General features: G+C 48.1%; 1 protein-coding gene across 1 annotated transcript; it reads right to left on the reverse strand.

The window, feature by feature from the left end:
• Positions 1-1417: 1417 nt before the first annotated feature.
• LOC147990486 (uncharacterized) lies at positions 1418-2092 on the reverse strand. Its single transcript, XM_087538247.1, has one exon. It carries the CDS (start codon positions 2090-2092, stop codon positions 1418-1420), a length of 675 nt encoding a protein of 224 aa, XP_087394373.1.
• Between the last annotated feature and the right edge of the window lie 13756 nt (positions 2093-15848).

Raw genomic sequence — 15848 nt, forward strand, 5'->3', positions numbered from 1 at the left:
TTTTTCTGTCCGTCTGTGTCATGCACTTACTAGCTGATTTTTTTTTTCACGAGTACGCCTAGGCATATCGTTGCATTGATAGAAGAAAGAATGAGATACAGAAGTGCAACGTCCTACGTACACAAGCCGGTCATAGGAGACGTCACATGAGCACAAGACAGCACGAACACAGCTACAAAATTATCCAGAATTTAACATGTACCCTTGCCGCTGGCCTTAGCCTAGGAGGAAGTCTCATCCTTGATTCAAGATGGCAACGGGGACGAAACCCATCGGGTTTTGCCTTCCAAACCCATCCCCACGAGAAATCGTAAACCCGTCCCTATCCCTATCACCATGCGCGGGGTTAGTTTTCTGCCCGTCCCCTAAACCTATCGGGTTTCGGGGAACCCACAATAAAATCAAAATATTTAAACAAACATAGTAGCGACAAAGAATAACATTTCAGCAGCAAAACAAGCACATTTCAGCATCATAACTTGAGCAAATTTCAACAAAAAACAATAGTAGATGGTTCAACAGCTATATAGAGTGTATTTCAGCAGCATGATACCACATTTCAGCAACAAAAATGATCAGATTTCAGCAAGAAAGATGATAAGCCACACATGGTTCAACAAGATGTGCAATTACACAAGTTTTAAAATAGAATTCTTGGTTTGGCCTTCGACGTTGGGGGGTGGGGGCTCGGTCGCTCAGGCTCGATAGCTTTGGTTTGGGCCGCACCGGATCAGTGCTTGGTAAAAAAATGTATTTTGCCGGGTTTGCCGGGTTTCGGGTTCGGGGACTGCCGAAACGGGTGCAAACCCACAAAACATGCCGGGTTGTATAATATGCCCAACAATAGCCCCACGGGGATGAAAATACGCTCATCCCCGTCCCCTAATAGGGCAAAAACCCGCGGGGACGCGGGTTTCGGGGCCCCATTGCCATCTTGATCCTTGATGGCTTTTTTTTGAAAGAATTGACAGTGGGAGAGCACTCCCACTGTGATTTATATATATCTATATAAATGGGGTGTTTACATAGACATATACAACGCCAAACACAACCAACCAACCATCACCCCTCCCCATGGCTTAGGGGAGAGGCAAACTACCAGTCCTCCACGGGGGGAACCAAGAGAGAAAAGAGCCAACAAGGATCAACCTAGCGTGTTACAAAGGTTTACAAATGAGCCTCTATGGGCCTCCTTGATTCTATATTGTAGATGACCCAGGTCGTTTTTGAAGCGTGACAGCCAGGACCCAATGGTAGGGTCAACTCCACGAAAGTGCTTGTTATTCCTCTCCTTCCATATGCTCCACGCAGCAGTGAGAAAAACTTCCATGAAGAATGGGTCAGGCCACGAGTCTCTGTTTAATCTGATGGCAGTGAGACGGTTATCAAAAGTGGGCCAATGAATGCTAAGCTTGGTCTAGCAGATCTTGCTAAAATCACAAGTGAAGATCATGTGGTCCACCGTTTCTTCAATTGGCAGCCCGCAAAGAAGGCAATTAAAATCGTCACCAATGTTGTAGTGCCTCTGTTTCAACATATTGCGTGTGTTGAGCCTGTCCACGAAAAGCAGCCATCCAAACACCTTTAACTTCATTGTACATTTTGATTTCCACAGGTGCTTGAACATGGGATCGGCATGAGCATCTCTAAAGAAGAAAGAATAGTAATCCTTAGGTCGAAACTCAGCCGCGCCCCACACGTAGTGCCAAACATCAGTATTTGACGTGGAAGGGCAAATCTTGGTCAACGTTAGCTGCATGTCGCGGATTTCGTCCAGCGCGGTTGGAGACACAGGGAGTTGAAAGGTTTCATGCAGATCATTGGAGGCCCAGAAGTCGGCAACCGAGATATCTTCATGCAGCGCAAAAGAGAAGGCACGTGGGTGGGAGTCATGCAGCACATCACGCGCCCAAAGATCTTTCCAAAGCAAGGTGGTCCTTCCATCTACCAACTGAACACGAGAGATGCCCCTGAAGGTTGGTGTCAGTTTTAGAATATCGCGCCACCAGAAAGAGCCGGCCTGGTCCACTCCATGAGGTATTTTGTCGACGTAGAGATTGTCCCATAACAGGTGAATCCAGGGCACATCCATTTTATTGTAGAATTTATGGAGGAATTTTAGGAGCAGGGCTTCATTATGTATTTTGAGATCGATCACTCCTAGCCCACCTTTATCTTTGGGACAACAGACCATGTTCCAAGCCCCAAGAGAAGAGCATTTGTCACCTTGCTCGGTTTTCTTAGTCCAGAGACAGCATCTTCTGATTTTGTTTAGGATTTCAAGAAGCTTGGGCGGAAATTTGAGTGTACACATGGCAAATATAAGAAGAGACGTGACTGAAGCATTCAGCCAGGATAATCTGCCACCGTAAGTCATCATAGCAATGGTTGACGTTAGACGCCTTTCCAATCGGCAAACAAGAGGCATGAGGTCTTGGACTGTAGGCCGAGTGGTACCCAGAGGCAGGCCAAGATAGGTGAAAGGCAGCGTGCCAACACTATAGCCAAAAACCCTTGCAAGAACATCCGCAGAGGAGGGGTCGAGGTTGATCGGAATCAAAGTGGACTTGTGAAAATTGAATTTCAAACCAATAGAGGTGGCGTAATCCGATAGGATCTCCTTGACCAAAGAAGCTTGACGGATGCATGTAGGTAGGAATATCAACGTGTCGTCGGCATATTGAATAACGGGGTAGTCAGTTTGTCCAACACAAGGAAAGGGGAGCTCGATTTTACCTTGTCTGAAAGCGTCATTTATGGCAGACTGTAATAAATCCGCAGCGAGCACAAAAATGAGGGGGGACAAAGGGTCCCCCTGTCGGACACCACAACGGCATTGGAATTGGCGGCCTGGCACCCCATTGAGAAGGACAAAAGAGCGCCCAGAGGAGAATAAGCATTGGATCCAAGAAATCCATTTGTCATTGAAGCCCATATGACGCATAATCTGGATCATCGGGTCATGGGCAATTGTGTCAAAGGCCTTTGCAAAGTCAAGTTTGAGCAAAATGATTTGTCTGCCCGAGCTTTGACATTGGTGTAGATACTGGTAAGCCCAGGCAAGGCAATCCTGGATAGTCCTCCCCTTAATGAAGCCATATTGATTGCGATGAACTAAGTCCAAAATCCTTGATTGTAGCCGATCTGCTAGAAGTTTTGTAATCAGCTTGAGGCAACAGTTCAAAAGCGTGATCGGTCTGTAATCATTTACTGTTTCTGGGGAGTTGACTTTAGGGATTAACGTGATGAGCCCATCATTGATGCTGTTAATGTCCAGGGTGCCATCATAAAATTGAGCGCAAAGGTCATAAAAATCATGCTTGATGATAGGCCAACAAGCTTTGAGAAAAGCACCACTGAAACCGTTAGGGCCAGGTGCACGATCTGGAGGCATGTCATTAACAACTTGGTCAATTTCTTTTTGTGTGAACGGCTCAGTCAGAGCATCAAGATTATCAGATCTTCTGATGAGGTCTGGCAGAGAGAATTTCATCTCAGAGGCTGAAGTGGAGCCCAGACGATTTTTGTAAGTGAGGAACAAGAGGGCCTCTTTACTAGTATGATCTTCAGTTATAGCACCACTGTCGTCACGTAAGCTCGCAATGTTATTCTGTCTGTATCTTTCTGTTGCAATGGCTTGAAAGAACTTAGTGTTTTCATCGCCAAATTTGATCCACCTAATAGTGCAGCGTTTTTTCCAATAAAGCTTTTGGTACTGGAGGAGCCTGATCAAGTGAGTTTTTAGAATTGTTCTGAAATTAGCCTCTGGTATAGTGAGTGTGCGTTTGTTTTCAAGCTCGTCAAGGTCAGCCAGTACACAACTGCAGTTAGAAATAGCAATAGAGAGGCGGGAGATGTTCTTACTCCAGTGTTTCAATGCATGTCTCAGGGCTTTGAACTTGCGGCAAAGTTTAGTGGCAGCATTCTCTGACTTAACAGGCCTTTCCCAAACATTTCGCACAACATCCATAAATCCTGGGTGAAGGATCCAGTAGGACTCAAAACGGAAAATCTTACTGCGGGGAATCTTGGTCTCAATATTGACAACATAAGGGATATGATCAGAAACTGGTTTACCAAGGGGTTTCACCAAGGTTTTAGGGTAAACCGTGGTCCAGTTAAGCGAAGTAAAAAACCAGTCAATTTGCTCGAGGAGGGGGTCATTTTGCATATTACTCCAGGTGTAAGCACGGCCCTGTACTGGCAGCTCAATAAGTTGCTGTTTATGTATGATGTCGTTAAAGGTGAGCATGTCTTGCATGTTTCCCCCAGGCTTGTTACGATTTTCAGGTGCACGCATATAGTTAAAATCACCAAGGAGTAGCCAGTCCTGACCAATAGGAATGTTCACATCATAGATCCAATTAGTAAAAGTATCGCGATCTTCGCCAGCGCATGGACCATAAACATTCACTAGTGTCCAGGTTTGAGAGGTTTGCGTACTTATGAAAGAGGTAACTAGCGCATGCGTGTCATTTGAAACTACTGTGCCGGAGAAAACAGAGCTTTTCCATATGGTGAGAATCCCACCCGAGGCACCACGCGAAGGAACAAAAGCAAATTGATCAAACTGACGAGGACAGCAAGTTTTAACAAAAGCAGGAGTAACATCAGGCAACTTGGTCTCCTGAAGACAAACTACGGCGCAGCCACTTGAGAGGATCGCATTATTAAGAGCTAAACATTTCTTCTCAGAGTTTAAGCCTCTGATATTCCATGAGAGAACATTCCAGCAGCGTAAAGAGGGCATGGCACGGAAGCAGAGTTACTGGAGAGGAGCAGAGGTGCCCTCCTCCTGATCTTGAACGGCAGGAGTACCTGAAGTTGTTGGAGCAGAAACATCCGGCAGGGAGAGAAGAGCTTCAGCAGTGAGCTCAGCTTCTAGAATGGCGCACCTGTTGATGCCAATTTGTTGCAGAGTTGATATCGTTGTTGGAGGGGGGATGCCATCATCCGCAAAAGGAGCAGAGCTTGAAGATCCAAAGGAGGGAGCTAACCTGGGCTTGACCTTGGAGGTGTACCCACGGGTGTCAGTAAGTGGTGGGACCTTGAAGCCATTGTATTTGTTCGAGCGTGAGCTACGTCGAACATCCACCGTGGAGAGAGGAGCAGCAGGTCGCGAGCGTCTGGGGCGGGCCCTTGGCTGAGTTGGAAGGGCAACCAAGGTATCATGGGTAGGATCAATTGCATCAGGTAGCCCAGATAGACTGTCATCAGAAGCTGGCTGGAGCGTGTTGACAGTCTCAGCAGACAGTAAAGTGGCACTTTCAGACGCTGGCAGGGTTGTAAGGCTGTCCAAACTAGCAGGTTCGAGAGGGAGAGAATTTTCCTCGACAGCAGCATTCTCAGAGCCATCCAAAATCTCTGGAACAGGGTGGATGTCTTCAATATGCACGGTTGGAGGCGCAGGCAGCATAGACAAAGGCTGTTGCATGAATCTAATGCCTGAAGAATCCGCTGCAGGCCATAACCAGAGCTCCAGGGGCCGAATGTTGCAATCATCGGACGAAGCGCCTAGAAAATGAAGGTATTCAGGTTGCGGCGCGGGATTGGGTCATCCAGCAGAACAGCAAGAAGCTCATAACCTTGAGCAGAGAGGCCAAAAGAGATCCCTTGATTATGCAGAGACACCGAGATGGTCAAGGCAGCAGAAGGCGCAGGAGGAGCAGGTAGCACAATCAGTGTGTGTTGCTTGATAGCAAGGTCAGAAGACTCAGAGCTTGAACTGTTAGTCACGGTGATTGAATCATTCCAGGCTTGAAATGCATTGTCAGTGATATTGTTGTCAGGAACTATACCATCTTGAAATGTGAGGCCTTGAGCATGAAGCCATGCCTGGTAATTAACAAGGTGTGGGGGCATGACAAGGGGCGGGGGAGCAGGCCATGCATCCCAGGCCACATTGCCATTACCCTGAGCATTGTGGGCATTGCCTTGGCCGCCACCATTGCCAGGGGGAGGAGCACCATTCTGCACACTTGCTGATGATAAAGCTGTTCTGCAGTAAGGTCAGGGCCAAACAAAGGGTGAGGCTCGCCATTAGGTTGTGGTAATTCTTCATCAGCGGGCGGAACTTCAGGTAGCAGTCCATGGCCATCAATGCTTCGAAGGATTGTGATCTGAACTGTCCAACAGTCCCTGGCACCTCCGAGTTGCCACACAACAAAACTCTTCGGGATCAAACGTAGGCGGAGCACTCTAACTTTGAGCAGCATGAATCTGCGATCTTGTCTTGGATTGTACCAGGAAACAAGGGAGCCAAAACCACCCAAAGCCTTAGTGATGTAATAATCAGTTTGATAGTCAGAAGGGAAGCCGAAGAACATCAACCACACTTGAGGACCCAACGAGGTAGTACGACGGTTAAGAGCTTCATTATGGGGAACGAAAGTGACAAGCAGATCTTCCTCTTCAAGCTCAAACGTCATGGCGACAGCCGTATCTCTTAAGAACGAGTCGATAAAGCCAAAGACTCCAATCCCAAAAGGATGATCACTGACCTCAGTAGTGAAGAGTTGTGCTTCGTGTAGGAGGGCCACGATCTGGTTGCGGATCAGAGCACGACGATGCAGAGGGACACAATGGCTCGTCTCTGCAATCGCCAAGAACTCATGGCTGAGAGGAGAAATGGGGCCAACCACCATGCCACTACGCACCACGCGGTCCGCCGGACCGGGCTCAACAGCAAACCCAGGCGGGAGGAAGGGGACTGGGTTGAAGGGGTAGTTCGCCATGGGCGAGGGGCTCTGAGACAGGGCAAGAGCAGGTACTGCCGATGGGATGGAGCAGAGCTGGGGCTTTTGGATTTTCAAGGTGGAAGACGAAGCGATAACGGAGGCGGAGTGTGTGTGGGTTACCTTAGCTACCCATTTCCATTTCAAGCTGAAGCGACGTTTCCAGCAGGATGCATCCACGTGGCTGTAGGCACCGCAAGTTGCACATCGGATGTGCTGCATTGTTTGACCGGGGCTGTAGCCTTTTTGGGAAGCGTCACATTTGGAAGATTGATATGCTGTGTGCAAATTGATTCAGTTGCAGATAAAGATGCAGGCGTGGCGCGTTTGGGGCATGCAATTGCCTTATGGTCTGGGCCGGAGCAGTTAATACATATGAGACGAGCTTGGCAGTTAATCCTGCTGTGTCCCATTGAAGGCATCTACTACAGAGAGCCGCCCAATTTGTGGCCAGATTATTGATATCAAATAAAGAATATGCCGCCTGAGCCAAATCTGCTTTATGTTTAGCCGAGAGGAAAGGTGGCCAGGACTCATGTGGCGGTGCATATTTGAACGCCGAATTGAGGAAGTATAGCGGCAAAGGAGGATACACCAAATTAATAGGGCAATTAAAGGTCCCGAAACACAGACATTGACCGGAAATAATGACCTCAGATTCCTCCTGAGCAATAAAATCCGCCATTAAGGATAAACGATCATTACGCTTAGCGTTGATCAAGCTTGGCTGAGTTACTGGCGCCAACGATCCAAATTGAATTTGAATTTTTTGATTCGGAGCATCGTGAGGAACATTGGCAGATGATGAAGCTTCATGTGCATTTTTATCAGAAAAGTTCCAAGCAACCAGATTAACCAAACCAAATTTTGCTAGCTCCGTGGCAGAAGAATGATCCAAAGGTTGGCTCATATTTGAAAGGTTCGATGGAGCTTTAATCGCCACCGGTTGACGGAGTAAGATTTCCCCAAGTTGTGTATCCGCATGCCAATGAGAATCAACAGGAAGGGCTTTGGAGAAACGACCATTAAACAAGTGGAAATGGCATACAAAGTCAGGCCAAATGCGATCCTTGAGCCCATATATGAAATGCCCCACCTTGTTGTTGGCAACAGAAAACCGGAAAGATCTTGCAGAGATGGGAGTCACTCTAAAACCAGAACAAATGCCTCCAATGCAACATTGCAAAGCAATTCCAACAGAATCCACCGTGAGGGGGAAGGAGGCCGAAGAGAATGAAACAACCAAAAAGAACTCCTTGGTGTCTCGAGAGGGAGAAAAATGGACTGTTGATCCGAACTTCCTTCTCACATGATCGGCCAAAGCAAGGCCAGGAGCAAAATCCCAGTGCAATAATCCTTCCATGTTGAGGGCAGCTACTGAGATCCATGGTTGGTGGTGGAGAGCAGGTGGGAGAGGAGAGGTGGGAGAGGAGAGGAGAGAGCCGCCATTGATCCTTGATGGCTTTCATGAGCAGTGAGTTGGAGAGCTGCATGTCGTCAAATATGCAAGTGTTTCGATGCCTCCAAATGAGCCACGCCGTCAGCAGAATAATAGAAGCACACCCTTCCGCATGCCAGCAGAAGTAGCAGCTGTCATGGATGCCCACCACTGAAGAAAATCATCGTTGTTGGAGGGCAAAGTAGCAGGGATTTTGTACTAGGAAAGGATGTCGGACCGGACCTGCCTGGAGAACATGCAATGGAGAAGAAGGTGGTGCATGATCTTGACAGCATGATCATAGAACATGCAGACCGCGTAGAAAATGCAGATTGCAGAAATTTTTTGTGGGAATTTTTGGAATTGAAGACACCCTGAGCTAGAAGATGGAGGCCAGGGAAGCCACAAGGGCAGGTGGCATGACCACCCCCAACCTGCGTGGGGTGCCCGCGTGGCCACTCCTTAAGTTGGTTGGGGGCCTTCTTTCGCCGCAGAAAAAAACTAATTTATGGAAAGAAAAAATGTGTTAAAAAATCAGCCCGATCGGAATTACAGATCTCTGGTTATTAAAACAATGATTGGCCTCAGAAATTATACTGAAGAACGGAGAAGCGGAGAGAAGAGAGATTCAATCTCGAAGGGGCTCTCGCCTCTCCGGGAGTCATGGATGAAGAAGTAGGGGAGCTCATCCCCCCTATCTCCCGGTGGCACAGGAGTGCTGTCGTGGGAACCATCACCGCGGCTATCGTCTCCATCAACTTTGTTGTTGCTTACTCCCGCAGGAGTTGTTGGGATTCCCCAAGAGAAGAGTAGTTGTTGGGATTCCCCAAGAGAAGAGTGAAGCAACAAGCAACAAATATTTCCCTCAGTTAGAGAACCAAGATTATCAATCCAGTAGGAGCTTCCAAGCTAGCCAAGTCAATAGCACCTACACACACACGGTAGAAACAAGTTTGTTCCTTACACGACAAGAGGGTTGTCAAGCCCCTTGTCTTGCTAGTTACAAGATAAAAATAGAAGTAATTGAGATAGATAGTAGCAAGGTGAAAACGGCAAATAGTATCTAGCAATTGTGTAGAAGAATTCAGTAATGGAAAATAGACCCAAGAGGCATAGGTTAACTAGTGACATCTTGTAGAAAACAGGGGAATGCTATGGTAAATAAATTATAGTTGGGAAATCGACGAATTGCAATATTTATGACTGATCATTCGTGGTATAATCTCATATATTAATTACGTCCGTGATAAGTAGACCATTAATCCAAGTACATCTGCTACTAATACTCCACCCCAAAACTGCTATCCAACATGCATCTCAAGGTATTAAGTTTGCAAAAATAGAGTATCGCAATAAAAAAGATGACATAGTGTAGACAGGAAGAAGTCAATCAATATTACAAAACCTCATCATTTTACCTTTAGTGGCAACAATACAATACGTGTCTTGGCCCTTATTTTCAATAGGTTAGAGTATCTCAAAATTGAACCCACTACGAAGCACCAATTCCTCTGAAGAAAAACACATTGAACTTGGCCATAGAAGATAGATAGATCGAAGAGCATGGGTTATCTCACTATCTTGAACCTTATCAACATCCCTTCCATTACCATTGTATAATGGGGTACTCTTCTCCAAAATTATGTCAGCACTCTAAAAGAGAAACAAGCAAACACATAATAATTTTTAGCGTGTAGTATATGAAACTCATTTCGTTAAACTAGTCGGATAAAAATAACTATCTATAGTACAACTAAAGTAAACTACGGTAAGTAAACCAACCGAGAGACATACCGGCATAAACTAACACAAAAAGGCAAATAACATGCAAGCATAATAATGAGTGAAAACTTAGGGTCTACATCAAATAAAATGACTTGCCTAGACACTTGGGTTCATAGGGAGGAGTCCCGATGAATCCCGGTAGCACGATGAAGGATTTCGGTGCCCCGAAACGGCCTAAAATGGGCCAAGGGTGAAATGGTCCTTTTAGTGTGTGCAATGTTAGTGAAAGTGAGCTCAATAGAAAGTGCTCGACGAGTGGTGAACGCGAGCATTGGAATTGTTGGAAATGGAGTTACGGTGAAAAAGTTGCGAGGGTGTAAAGTACATGGATCTATCTGTGAAAGAAATATTTACTAGGAGGCCCCTGACTATTTTTCCACCGAAAAGAATAAAACGGGTGACCTAGGCTGAATTGGGACAAAGCTGGATGCTGCCTCCACTGCTCCACTTGGTCGGCCCATCTACTGCGAGGCCGACGACATCGATGGCGTAAACTTCATAGCGTGCTTTCCCCAACAAACACGCCTTTTGCTTCTATCCGCCTCCACTTAATCCGATAGGTGTGTCCATGCCATGTGGGATCCACCGTTTTATCTCTCTCCTATGTCTCGCCTCTAGTTGGGGTCCGCCATACTGGTTCAACCCATTCTCCTTCTTCGTCCTCTTGCCCATGGGTCGAGACAGTGCCTGTCGGTGTAAAATTGGCAGACCTCATGGTAGGGAGTCTCGAGATGTGGATCTCGGATGAATGATTAACAAGGGACGAAGTAGACAGTACTTACCCAGGTTCGGGCCCTCTCGAAGAGGTAATACCCTACATCCTGCTTTGATTGTATTGATGGTTATGCATCAAGTACAAGCTTGATCTACCTCGAGATCGTAAGTTGTATTCTAACCCTAAGGCTAGAAGGATGTGGTTATGATCGGATCCCTTCTACAGGCTAAACTCCTTGGCTTATATACACGCCAGAGGGGCACCTAGGGTTACATAGTTGGTTGCAGATCTAGGGATGCACTTGGGGACGACCGAAGATGTTCTTGGAGTACATGTCAAGTCTTCAATAGAAGCTGTCATGATCATGTCGAGGTGTGAGGCTTCCGGAGTCATTCCTTATGAGAATGAGGGCCCATAGGCTTGGCCCAAGGACAATGGGCCAACTAGGTTGGTACCCCCTAGTCTAGGACATCGTCAGTAGCCCCTGAATTGGTCTTCTACGCCGAGGATGACGCTCTTTGATCGGTTGAATTCGGCTCCGGAGTCTTTGGCTTGACAGGCGAGTTCCTCCTTCGATGATTCGAGATCTTCCCCTTTATTGTGAGCTATCACAGACCCTTCTTCAAAGGAACCCCCCCCCCTCGAGCAGGGTTCATCCAAACTTGTTAGCATCCGAAGTCGTGGGGTTACTTAGCCTCAAAGGCCAGCAGCACAGGTGTGAACAACACCTCCAGTCAGACAACTTTACTGAAGCGGCACCACCTATAACTAGGCGGGTTAGTTACTGTTGCTCGAATCGTGACTCGAGGCAATTTTCCATTCGACACGTCCCATCTAAGCAGAGATCGTTCCCGTTTTTGAAGGGATATCATCAATATTTTGTTTCTCCCCATACGTATAATGGCATATTTTTTTCCGGTAGTGGCAATTTCAATAGCGCTTCCGGGGGGGACCTTTGGACTTTTACTGGCCTATAAGAGCAAAAGGAAAGTGATAGAAATAGTATGCTTTGATTCCGCCCTGCCTACTGCCTTTCGAGCTCTAGCCCCCAGATCCAACTATGAATCCATACCATCCCCTTAGCGCCCACATCCCCCTTCTCAGCCAAGGCCGACGCCACCCTCAAGGGGCATTGGGCCGGCTCCCCCATCACGGAGGGTACGATCCTGGGGCTAGGGAGTGCAGGGTGCATCACTGCCAATGTCGCCACTCGGTCGCCGGAGCCAAACCAATTTTTGCCCACTCCCAGCCCTAGCAAGAGGGTAGTATTCATTCCCAACCTCGTCCGAGGTCTAGGGTTCCCGCTGCACCCTTTCATGCATGGGGTCCTCTTCTTCCACAGGCTAGATTTCTATCCTCTGGCCCCAAACTCCATCATCCACCTCGCCTCCTTCATCATCACCTGCGAGGCCATCCTCCGTGTCGAGCCACACTTCGGGTTCTAGTGGAAGATGTTCGGCATCAAGCCAAAGTCCAGCGGCTCCAATGATGCAGAATGTGGGGAGCAATGATCACAAGAACCAGAAGGTTGACTGGTTCAAGGGCACCTTAATCGAGACAATCAAGGAGTGGCAGCATGAGTGGTTCTATTTCACTGAGCCACTCGCTACTGGTCAGGCCGAGGTCCCAACCTTCTCAGCTGGTCCTTCGTGGAGGCTCGCATCCTAGATGAGGAATGGCATGGACTGGGGGAACCTGAGGGAGTCCTGGATTATGGGGTCCTCAGGTGTCCAGGCTATGTGACATGGGCCGGACTGATGGGCCATGAAAATACAAGGTAGAAGGCCTTCCCCATGTCCAGATGGGACTGTCCTTTGCGTTGATGGCATGACTGGCATCCGACTTTGTGCTTTCCTTTCTCTGTAAACCGACCCTGTACAACCCTAGGCCCCTCCGGTGTCTATATAAACCGGAGGAGTTAGTCCGTAGAGGCTATCTGAATTCATATAGGCTAGTCATCTAGGGTTTAGCCATTACGATCTCTAGGTAGATCAACTCTTGTAACCCCTTTACTCATCAAGATCAATCAAGAAGGAAGTAGGGTATTACCTTCATTAAGAGGGCCCGAACCTGGGTAAACATTGTGTCCTTTGTCTCCTGTTACCTTTGATCCTCAAATGCACAGTTCGCGACCCCCTACCCGAGATCGACCGGTTTTGACACCTACGTTGGTGCTTTCATTGAGAGTTCCACTTTGCCGTCAGCAGAAGGTTCGATGGCCCGTTCAATCATCAACAATGATGTTGTTTCCAGGGAAACCTTCTTCCCAGTCAACTTTTTTGTGTTCGGCGGCTTTGCTCTGTGTGCCAATTCAATTGGTCACCTCGAACAGATCGATAGCTACACCCCTGGTCGTCAGATCAGATTCGGGAGCTTGAATTACGTCACCGACGTCCAAGGAGACTTGATCTTTGAAGGTTTCACGGCCTCAACCATTTTTCCTTTGTTCCAAGACGGAAACTCATTGGACTCGTCATCAGGCACCGCTCAAGGACCAACTATTATCCCTACCCTGGCGTTATATCCAAGGCAGACTACTTCTTCTGAAGATGGGTATCTAAAACCCACCGGACCCTCTCCTACTATGGAACTTTTCTCTGGAGTTCCGGAGGTAGCTATGTATTTGCGAGCCTGGAGTCAAACAGGACTCTCTCGATCATCGGATAGCTGAACCCACCTCAGGATGCAAACTCCGAACTCTCGAGGCCCGCATCTGGTGAGCACAACCACGAATCTGCCGTGCCTAGCCCTGCAGGTCCTCAGTCCCCCGTCCAGCCTTCGCTCTTAAATGAGGCCTTGGACTTAATGTGATCCCTCATTATTATGGAAGCGTCACCTCTGAACTACGCCCAGCCCAGACTAGGGGCTAAGAGCGGGGAATTTTACACCACCCACCACCCACTGTCGAGGATTTGACCAACATGCTAGATTATGCCTCCAAAGACATTGACAGTATGGACGACGATGCCGAAGACAAACAAAGCCAAGAAGTGCCATTCACCGGACGCTGGACAACTACCTCTGCATATGGTGGATACACCCAAAGAGGACAACGGTGAATGCTGGAAATATCCGAGTGAGGACAAGCCCGCGGACGCACCACCAAATCGTCGACGTCAGTGACTCCGCTCAAAATCACGTCACGAAAAGGACAATAATACTGGCACCATAGACAATAACACTCCAGACAATGCCGATGATCCCGAAGACCCCGTCGAGCCCACGTCCGAACAGGATGATTGGGAGGAGGGACAAGTCAACCCCGACGAGCCGGTCAGGAATGAGGATTCGGAAGATAGGCTCTATCTACCGATCTCCGAGGATGATATCAACCCCGGCAACGAAGAATTCATCATGCCAGAGGAATCCCTTGAGCAAGAGCGCTTTAAGCGTCAGCTAATTGCAACTATGCGAAGCCTAAAAAAGAAGCAACAACGGCTCCAAGCCAAACATGATACCCTCCACGACAGATGGACCTAAGTCCTAGCTGCTGAAGAATACGGCCTCGAGCGCCCAACAAAGAGTTATCCGAAGCGTCGGCTACTACCACAATTCGACGACGAGGCCCTTGAGCCAATACCGTCGAGATATGACCGCGCTGATGAACCAGACCGACCACCACGTGGGCGAGATAAAGCGACTGCTTATGCCAAACACCAGCCCCTACCACCTCGCTATCGAGGCAAGAGGTAGCAGTTCCGGGCTATACTTACTACTTACGCCAGGACTTGAACAATAGATCCGGTCAGGCCAGATCAATCTATGGATAAAGGGGGCGTGCCCCAACGCAAGATGACGACCATCAAGCCTGGAGCGACAGGCATAATCTTACTCGGGCCGAAAACTGAATATGGATGTCATCCAAACTCTGTCGTGACGTTGCCCGATACAGAGGCGCCGCACACCCTTATGCTTCACCGATGAGTTAATGCAGCAGTAGTTCCCAGAAGGGTTTAAAACCATAAACACTGAAGCTTACGATGGAATGACTAATCCCACAGTATGGATTGAAGACTTTCTTCTCCATATTCACATTGCTCGCGGTGATGATCTCCATGCCATCAAATACCTCCCCTTATAGATGAAAGGACCAGCACGACACTAGTTAAACAGACTCCCAGAGAACTCCATTGGCAGCTGGGAAGATTTGGAAGATGCCTTTAGAGACAACTTCCAAGGCACCTATGTCCGGCCTCCGGAAGTCGATGACCTTAGTCATATAGTCCAGCAACTTGGAGAGTCAGCCCGAAAACACTGGACTAGGTTCTTTATCAAAAAGAAAAAGATCGTTGATCGCCCAGATGCCGAAGCCCTTGCGGCCTTTAAACATAGCGTCCGTGACGAATGGCTCTCCTGACACCTCGGCCAAGAAAAGCCGAAGTCCATGGCAGCCCTTACCACACTCATGACCTGCTTTTGCGCGGGAGAAGACATCTGGTTAGCTCGTAGAAGCAACAGTACCAGCGACCCCGGCACCTCCGAAGCCAGAGATGGCAACGGCATGCCACAACACAACAAACACAAGCGTCGAAGAAACCTTGAAGATATCGAAAACATGGCGGTTAGCGCCGGATTTAGTGGCGCTAAATCCGGTCAGCGGAAGAAGCTACTCAATGGAAATAAAGATGGTCCATCAAATTTGGACAAAATACTCGATCGGCCTTGCCAGATTCATGGCACCCCTGATAAGCCTACCAACCACTCCAACAGAAATTGTTGGGTCTTTAAACAGGCCGGTAAGTTAAACACCAAACATAAGGGGAAAGGACCGCCAAGCGAGGACGATGAAGAGCCCCGCTCACCGAACACAGGGGGGCAAATGAAATTTCCCCTTGAGGTGAAAACAGTGAACATGATCCACTTCACGCATATTCCCAAGAGGGAGCGCAAACGCGCACTAAGGGACGCCTATGCCGTAGAGCCTGTTGCCCCTAAATTCAACCCATGGTCGACTTGTCCGATCACCTTCGGTCGTAGGGACCACCCGACCAGTATCCGCCATGGAGGTTCGGCGACTCTGGTCCTCGATCCAATCATTGACGGATACCATCTCACTAGAGTCATCATGGACGGCGGCATCAGTCTTAACTTGATTTATCAAGACACGGTCCGCAAAATGGGTATTGACCCATCAAGAATCAAGCCTACTAACACCACGTTTAAAGGAGTGATACCT

The sequence above is a fragment of the Triticum urartu genome, chromosome 1A (assembly GCF_056163025.1).
Source record: "Triticum urartu cultivar PI428250 chromosome 1A, HENAU_Tu73, whole genome shotgun sequence".
NCBI classification, from domain to species: domain Eukaryota; kingdom Viridiplantae; phylum Streptophyta; class Magnoliopsida; order Poales; family Poaceae; genus Triticum; species Triticum urartu.

Bases quoted from the DNA above. Each gene is read 5' to 3' on its own strand.
- LOC147990486 (XM_087538247.1), bottom strand. From the start codon at position 2,092: ATGGATGTGCCCTGGATTCACCTGTTATGGGACAATCTCTACGTCGAC.